General features: G+C 36.3%; 1 protein-coding gene across 1 annotated transcript; it reads right to left on the reverse strand.

Moving 5' to 3' along the window:
• Nucleotides 1–1500: 1500 nt before the first annotated feature.
• LOC111634168 (putative defensin-like protein 66) lies at nt 1501–2125 on the reverse strand. The gene is made up of 3 exons (XM_023378874.1): nt 1983–2125; nt 1716–1910; nt 1501–1644 (listed from the first exon to the last, which is right to left on the reverse strand). The coding sequence occupies exons 1-3, from the start codon at nt 2038–2040 to the stop codon at nt 1628–1630; spliced, it is 270 nt and encodes an 89-aa protein (XP_023234642.1). The 5' UTR covers nt 2041–2125; the 3' UTR covers nt 1501–1627.
• Nucleotides 2126–9615: the final 7490 nt, after the last annotated feature.

Raw genomic sequence — 9615 nt, forward strand, 5'->3', positions numbered from 1 at the left:
AATGTATATTATACTTTATCCAACCCTCCAGACTAGGGTTTACGTTCTGGTCAATATTATTATTATTATTTTGAAATCCATGTGTTGCGAACTGCAGAGCCAGATTCAGTTTATTATATGTAAAAATAATAATAATAAAAAAAATATATATATATATAAAATGTTTTTCATAAACATCTTTTGTAGTTAATATGATCGATGCTGAGTCTGAGCTCCGTCGAGTTCTTTTTTGATGAGGACTTAGACTGCCCGAGGGGGGGAACCGCAGTTCTCGTTGATATTATTACCTCATACTGATTGTAATTAGTGATGTTATGTGGATGTACTGATCATATGAAATGTCGTAGGGACAAAAATATCAAATAATCCTATGATATTGCTTTCACCCCTATCGAGGGTTGTTTTGTATACACAAGGTTAATGTGAGCCTCTGTCATTGTGCAATGAGAAAAAATAATAATAATGATGATGATAATTAAACATTCGTGCTACTTAATTATGTGAGTTTTGTCTTGTCTTTTTGTTTTTTAAAAAAAAAACGATTAATATTTGTGTACAAGCTAGATGTAATTTGATAATTAAATCAGATTTATATTTAAATCTGCTGCAGTCATAAAAAAAAATTAAATGGTTTTCGGAGACTTTTAATTTAAATTAATGGTTTTATTACTACATTTTCTATTAACCGGATTTCATTAAAAAGGAATCGTCGAAAAAATTCAGTATGTCGTGGGCGATTTATGCGTTGTTTCTGTTCACTATTCGGCATGCCGGAACGGAATCGTGTGAGTTTCGCGCTTTTATTATTATTTTTTTTTTTTACTTAATGGCGGGTGGAATTAACGGAATCGCAATTTGACGTTTTCACGTTCACAGTTCCTTACAGGCCGTCGGCCTACTTGAGAAACTGCACCGACGATTACAGCAGCGAGCAGTGCAAAGTCGACTGCGTCAGTTTAAATTTTGCATGGGGTGCTTGCATAGATCTACCAGATGCTGCTGTGTTTTGGTTTCCCGTATGCTCCTGCTTCTCTACGTCCTTCCACGAACTGGACGTAGATTACAGCTTCGGTAAGTTCGTTTTTACGTAACGTAATAGTGGTTCTTCGCATGGGCGTCGGCAGAAAATTTCCCGGGGGGGAAGCGGCATTGCATCAAATCATCTCAATTAACTTTTACGATTATGATTCGTGGACTCGATTCCATGGACCCCTCGCTGTGGATGCCCATTGTTCTTCGCACTTAAACGGCAAAATTGCTGCTGTTTTTTCTTAGTAATTAGGATTTTCTTTTGCAGAATTTTGACGGATTCGTATGTAAAAATGAATGGAAGAGTCCTGCTTTCTACAACTCTCTTGTGGATTTGATCCCGACAATCGTTGTGTAATATCAAAAAAATAAACCTCCGAAGGGAGGTAAAAAAAAAAAAAACATTTAAAAGTACAATAAATTTAAGAGATTGCGTAACAAAAACATCAATGTCGAATTTGTTTATTATTAACTGAAATTAATTGATAGTGATTTTCTAATGTATACTAGCGATAAGATACACATCAAGGTTGTTACTAATTTATCTAAAGATCGATTTTTTTTAAAAAAAAACTGCTGGTAATGGAACAACGTAGAATTATTCCAGTAAGTCGTCTGTAACGAAGTAGAGTAACTTAATAATTTTCATTCATTTTTTTACATTATTTAACAGCTTTTTTACTCACCGTAATCGTTATCTATCTCCAGCTTTCCCATTGTTTTTGTAAAACAAGAGCATAGAGGATGCCACAATCCGTCTCCTTTGGGATACATGATACAAGTCCCCCACTTGTACTTCAAGCCGATACAACCCGCTCTGCAGTCGTCGATGCCGAATTTTTCCGTGCAGTTTCTCAAATGCGCGGCCGGTCTGTAAGGAACTGGCGCGAGAAAATCGATTGATTAATCGATTATTAATCGACCGAAAACTGGGTGGAAAAGGGGCAACTTACATGATTCTCCGCTGACCGAAGCTGTCAGCAATATTAAAATTGCTGCATAAGCGAGCATGCTTCGAGGATTTTAGTATTATTTGGGAGATGACGAAACTGAGCTTTACTGCTTAAACGAAACGTTGCTCGCGATCTGATTATTTTCAGCTTTAGTGACGTTATTCGGTATTAAATGTTTATAAATTTTGCTTTTGTGCATGCGTGCATTAAAATTTATAGGAGTCGAGGAATGCCATTACTCGACAACTGCCGCTTGTTGCAGATGGTTTCGTCAAATTGTATTCAAATAATTACATTATCGAAATCTGCGTGTTGAGAGATGTAAACATCGTCGACACTCGCCATATTTAATTAGAAATGTAGCAATAAACGGCAATCAATTTGCATTTTCGTTTCTTGTAATAGTGGCCGGTGCGATTTTAAAATGAAACTATTAATTACTTTGCGGCTTAACGAATTTAATAAATTTCACAGCCATACTTTTATTTTTACCGAATAGGAATAGGCTCCCTAGCTAGAGATAAATGACTGGGGGGCTACAAGCTGGTTTATTTTTACACCTAAGCTTGTGATGAAAGCGAAAACACACATACATGTGGGCAGCGCTTTAATTCCTATCAGAGCCCAGCTACGGAGATGGCTAAAGTACAAGGTAATTAGATGTCACTATAGGTAAGCGCGTACTCAGGCGGAGGGGGAAAAACTGCTTTCTATACAAGTTATGTACTGTGTATGTGCACATTAGTGGGGTGGGTGTGTGGAGAGGACGAGTCGTACGAGATGAAATCCGTCCCGCATTCTCTAGGAGGCAAAATTTTCGCCCGCTTGGCTCGAGCCGTCATGGTCACTAGTCAGAGCACCCAGATGTGGAAACCTGGCATGGCACACGCAATTTTAATCTCTCTAGTACAGCGATTCCCAACCTGTGGTACGCGTACCCCTAGGGGTACGCGATAGGTTGTTTAGGGGTACAGAAAAAAGTTCGTTATTATGGCAGAAAAAATAATATATTATGTATCACAACTTTATTATACATTTTTTCTTTTAGTTTTTTTTCTTTAATTTAAAGTTACAATATCTAAATTTAACAATACGGTTACTCACTAAATTTCTTAAATGAGGGGTACAATCTAGAGATATGACATGTCACGGGGTACAATCTAGAGATATGGCATGTCACGGGGTACACTAATGAAAAAAGGTTGGGAACCACTGCTCTAGTACAAAACTACGAAGAATTATATATATTTTACAGCGTCCTTACTATAACAGGCAGCTCGCTACCACATTCGTACGGAACAAAGTTCTCTTCTGAATATTTCTACTCATGCTCTAAATTCCTCTCGATCTGCCACTGCAATAATACCAAATGTGCCTTTGCCTTAAATATCAGATTCTTTCAGCATCTGCGAATTACTCTAAACGTACGATTTTGCATTGCGAACGCCATTATATCACCCAACTTTTATTCTCTCGAACTCGTACGTAAGCCTCATAATACCTAATTCTTCGTTAGTATTTGAGGTGCTCCAGTTGAACGCCACACTCGATTTGGTGTCGAACAAAATTCCGCGTTAAATCGAAGTTTGATTGCGATTGCGATTGCGATTTTTAACAGTGGACGAAGAACCACAATTGTTATCGTGTTGATCTGGCTGCACTTAGTCGTATTGCAGTGGCGGATCTAGAGAAGATGGAAGGTGCCGCAAATTATATAATTGTTCGTAGTTTTTGTACTGGAGAAATTAAAATCTCTTGTGGCATGGCAAGGAAAAGGAGCAAAAATTTTTCCTCAAAACAAAGTGGCTTATGTTAATCTGAGGTTGCCAGGTTTCCACAGCTGGGTATTCGTACTAGCGACGTCTGTTCGAGGGGGCGAGCGGAAACGTTGCATCCGCTACAATTAGTAATAAATTATTTAAAAGCAAAACTTGCATCTGTTTTCAATTTTAATGGCCGCATAAAAAGTGTTTCCATCCGTTTATGGTAATTAAAATTATCTACGACAGAATTAATTAAAATAAAAATTATCATTTCCTGCCGTTATTGCATCAAATCAATATTTATAGGATTTTTACGTTAAAAATTGGAGCGAAGCAGACATGAAACTTTTCTTATTGATTTTGATGGTGGCAACAATAAGTAATGCCTTTTATATTCGTGGTATGGTATGATTTTCGAAATTGATTAAATAATACCCTTTTTTCGCCATAATTGATGGTGATTTTTTTATAGGTAGGGAAAAAGACCCAGAAGGGTGAGTATATTTATTTTTGGAAATGTGCCGCTTTATTGTTAAAAAACTGGGCGATAGAATCCTTCTTAGGAAACTGACCCCTATTTAGGTGTAATAAACGTAGCCCAGAAAACTACGTGACCGGCCAGCTGCAAACCCGCGACTAGTGTTCAATGGTTTTGTCCACTCGGCCAAACTGGTGGGCTTAAAAAATATTAATTTGGCCTTCTCTATTAACTATTTTCTATCATATCTTCCCTCCATACAATCGATCCCGAGTTATATTAGCCACGCGAGTATCTTAAAAGAACATATCGCCAGGTACCAGAAACCCAAACATACCCCCTAGGTGGCTAAGGCGTTAGTCTACCACTTTGGGAACCCGGGTTCGAATCCTAGTGGTGGATAAATTCCAAAAATTTTTCAAAGGATGGCCCCGTCTCTTACCAGTCACCCACCCCATTTGGCTTGAAGAAAGGCCCTCTTAGTAGCTACAGAGTAGAATGAAAAAAAAAATCCAAACATATTGCCAAGTAGGCGTATGATCTTGTTTCAAAGACGCAAATTATCACATTTAATTAATGATTTTCGGAGATATAAATGGTTCCGTAGTTAGTTTATAATTATATAAATACATTTTGGTATGGAGAGGAGATCAACATTAGGTTCTTAGGATCAATTAGCGTAAGATAAGTTAAAACTTGTCCTTTCTAAGGGAGACTGGTCCCTATTTCGGTGTTAATAGCGTGAAGAAAACCCGGAAAACCACGTGGCCGGCCGTTGAATAGGCGCGAACCCACGACCAACTACTAGTGCTCGGTGGTTTTACCACTCCACCCAATTAATCCTCTCTGTATTATTAGAGAATTATCGCTCGTGTACGTGTGTAACTCTCTAAAAATTGGCGATAATAATAATGTACGACAGTTGATGTAGTGTTATTCGGTACACAGTTGACCCAAAAGTCAGTTAACGGAGAACCTTCTAAGACTACTGGATACCTTTTTTTCCAAATAGCTGCCGCGGCTTTATTCGCGATTGGTTTCCATAGTTTTTTCAAACTAGTTTTAATCTCGGGTAACCGACTTTTGGGTCACCCTGCATTTGTCTCTGATTTCGTTTGTTACCGAATCTATTTTTGTATTTTAGATGCACAAAAAAGTTTGGACAATTTTGCAAAAAAGATAAGGAATGTTGCGACGGTTGGACTTGCGAGTTCGATTACTACCTGAATTTAAAATGTGGCTATAATTCCGGACCCTAAAATAATCATTACAACGAAAATGGTTTCGGAATTACGCATATAAAACCAATTGTAATGTGCACTTATTCGAAAATAAAATGTAAGAATTTACTGATTGATCTTGAATAAGAATTACTCGTACTTTCCGGCTGTTGTAACACCACAAAGTATTGTAATGGTGTCAAATTTGACGCTCCGGGTTTTTTTTTTTTTTTTTTGCAAATCTCTACGTTTGGAGACCCCCAGAAACGGTGGAAAAATTTCGTTTAATATCTCTGCCGTGTTTCATATTCTCTACCCAATCCTGTCTACTTATTACTTTATTAATTTAATAGTGAAATAAATCACGATAAAATAAAAACAATGCCCATTTATTGAGGTTATGTTTATAATAGAAGTAAGGAAACTTCGCCATTTTCTAGTGACGACTCGATATACTCAAAGCTTATAGAAATCTCTGAGATTTTAATTTATTAAAGATTAAATTTCGTTTTATTTGCACTTATTTCTGCCGCCAAAAGTGGAAAAACCGTGTAATATGGCCCAGAAGTCTTTCGATAATTCAATGCCCCTGTAATCTAAAGAAAACTGAAAACTTGAATTGTTGGCATTTCATTATGTTCAGATAACACACTATTAGTTTTTCGTCGTCGTCCCCTGAATTACATTGAACAAAATATTTAGAAACAAAAAGTACACACAAATCTTACTGGGCCGCAATTTTCAATTTGCAGGCCTATACATTCCCATTGTCATCCACCTGCCCTTCGCTGATCCCGAGAATGGTGTTAAATGGATTAAAATCGAGATAAGGTATGGAAAGCTTAGGGGCCGGAGGCCCAGATTAACCTGTTATTAACTAGTGATTTCCCATCAAGCACGAGTGCTGTTTTTTGAGGAGGAGGAAAGTCACGTGGTCAGTATGGAAAGTTAAAAAATAATAATTGTAGCAGAAGCGACACCATGCGGCTATTGTGAAGGTAAATCGTGAGGTAATATGAAAAGGGGAGGAAGCTGTAATAATTAATTAATCTCTATGCCGGTGGTTTCCAACCTTTTTTGACTTGCGTACCCATTGCCAGCCCATTTTCTTAAGTTTTATTTCGTGTGTTGGTCAAACAGTGGAGCCTTGGTCGATTATACAGTGCTATACAATTACATGTAAAAAATATTTTTTAATTGAGAATTATGGAGGAGGACACGGATAAATATAATACAAAAAAAAATTATATTTTTATTTAAAACTAAGCATCGAGTGCCGTGATGTCGCCAAACGCCTCGGCGCAGAATCCGAATATTCTTATAGTATATCCACTATTATTAATTTTTTTTTTAGCTTATTTCCGGTTGGGAATCGCTGCCCTATGCACTAAAACCTGTCCACATTCTCATGGCCTTTTCACAGGCCTGTTCTTAGCGTCAAAAAGTTTCTGCCAGCCAATTCGCACGATTTTGTCGGTAGGAGCGCTGATATAGGCCATGCACGACTTCACATTTCAATGGCGGCGTACTAATTCAACACGTTTCTGGTGAAGTTATTTCGCATAATTTTATTTGTATGAGCGCAAAGACGAATAATTAATCACATTATTGTCTTAAGGACATACGGTAGGTTACATAAACTGGTATGATTTATTTGCTTCGTACCACGTTGCAAATCGACGAAAGAGAAGATACCCGGCTTATCATTCCACGAACTTCCTTCGCAGGATAGTATACGCAGCATAAAAAAAAACATATCCAGAGAAAATGTCAAAGGAGACTTGCTGCAGCCTAATGACAGGCAAGTTGGAATGTTGTTAAGAAAATAATAGATAGAGACAGTGGCTGATTTCTGCGCAAGCGCACGAGACGTACGCCTGGGGCCTCATAAATTAAGGGGGTTTCAAAATTCAGCTCTCAAAAATAATAATTTAGCAGTATTCCCTAAATTAAATTACCCTTAATTATTTACCAAACAATAGTGAAATTGTAGATTACTAGATTTTTGAAATACAAATTAGTAGTAAATTTTAAAATAAATTATTTTTTATATCCATGGATTACTAAGTATTTTTTTTTTTTTTTTGGTCTTTAACACTTAATTCTTGTACCAATAAGTTTTAATTTTCATAATTAATACAATCGATACATCAGTAATCTTTTAAATACACCCAGGCAGTTGTAATTTTATATATTGGTTAATTTTCAATGTTATTTCCCTGTCTCATTTGTGGACCACCGGTATAGTAGCGTGCTATTTGTGTCGTGTTGTGCTAGACAGGCCACAGAAAACTTTATGGAGAACCAGACATCATCATCAACAAACAGCATGATTAGATTTCAGGACAGAGGAAGCTTGTGTTATCCTCAACTCAGACTTACTAGAAAGGACCTGGCTGTGAAAATTTACATAAACAAAATTTTTTGTTGATAATGCGTCTAAATTGAGAATGCAACTAAAGCATTGTGTGTGGTGTCTCATCCCTTGGCTTTGGCTTCGATGTGGATGTGGGCAACGAGACTTGCACAAAAGAAATCACCGATCTATTAATTTCAAGATAGTTAAATAAAATCACGGTCTTATAGATCCGACATAGATTTTTGGAAGATAAATGTGACAATAAATTATTTTTGGAATTTTTTTTAACTTTAACTCATATAATACATGCTATTCCATGGCCTGTAACAGCGCCCCTATCGACGTTATCATGACACTCCCTTGACAGACTTTAATCAATAGGATCGAACAGCTAAGAACAGGCCTTGATATATATGAGAAGGCCATGGCATTCCTTTCGTCGTTTGCCTAGCATCTGCCAGAATGCGCAACTTGTAAAGTCAAGTTTTCAAGGTCGCATATCACGTGATAAAACACACGTTGGCGCCGTGTTTATGGTCTAGCGAAGCTCGAGCGTGGTTTGTTATTTGACAGGTTGGCAACGGTTTTTCTTCTGTTTGAACTTATTACAACCGCAGTATTTTTATATCAGGGACAAAGTTAAAAAAAAAAAAAAAAAAGATACTTTTCTGGCGAGCTATTCCCTCAATTTGACAGGAGAGATTTTATTTTATATGAAGAAAAAGTTTCATTATGTCAGGGTGTCGACCCATACGATTCCAGCATTTTTCCAAAGCTAATCCATAAGAAGCCGGCATTTTCGTTGTAGATCGAGTTGTGGCCTAATGTAGAATTTGATGACATCATAAACTATGTGGTTCTGTCGACAAATTACTACTCTCAGATCTTTAGAGGCCCATAACTATCTTAAAAATGGCTGGATTTCTCCCGATATGTAGTTGAGTTGTGACCACTCATATCCCATGTATAATGCTGGTACCCAGTCTGGTGATGACTCATACAGTGAGGAAAGTTTTTCTTTGGGGTAAAAAAGCTTTATCAATAATATATTATTATTAAAAAATGAACTTGTCATTATGGTATGTTATACAGTATATAAATAATAAATAAGAATTTGTCAGGAACAACTTGAAGGTTGGACTTCATACTGGTGTTTTTGGATATTGACACAAAATTCTAATAATAAGTTGTGTCCAACAGACAATCAATGATAAATTAGAATTAAGGACTGTAAGGCAACTATATTTAATTAAAAAATTTTTAATAATTCAGCAGCCGAAATTCTGTTGTTTGGGAAGATGCAACAGAATGAAATGTTATCAGAGGAAATAGAAAGAATCAAAACCGAAATATGGTATTTAATAACATGTAAAAGGAAACAAATAAGATTACCAACGCCAAGCCTACCTGTAAGTATAAGCAGGAATCTACAAAGACACGATGTGATGAGAATAAATGAGATATTTTTGTCATCTAATATCAAATTTAAGAATTATAAATTGAAGAAATTATTGAAATAAAAGAAGAAAGGAAATATAGAAATAAAATACAGCGGTAAGTTTTTGAAGATAAATATAAAAAAACTAATTTAAAAAATAGGTTATCCGTCACTAATAGAAAGAGAAGAATGGAAGAAAGAGTTAATAATAAACATAACGGACATCGAAATACCAAGCTCAATAAGAAGAACAATTGAGTTAAGAATTAACTACAATGTACCATCGATTATTAAGGAAGAAGATTTTGCTGTATTTACCGAACACTTGTTATGGAGAATGGTGAAATAACAAGGAAAGGTATGCAAAAAATTATA

Source organism: Centruroides sculpturatus, unplaced genomic scaffold (assembly GCF_000671375.1).
Source record: "Centruroides sculpturatus isolate CEXI.00-Female unplaced genomic scaffold, Cexi_2.0 scaffold922, whole genome shotgun sequence".
In the NCBI taxonomy this organism is placed as follows: Eukaryota; Metazoa; Arthropoda; class Arachnida; order Scorpiones; family Buthidae; genus Centruroides; species Centruroides sculpturatus.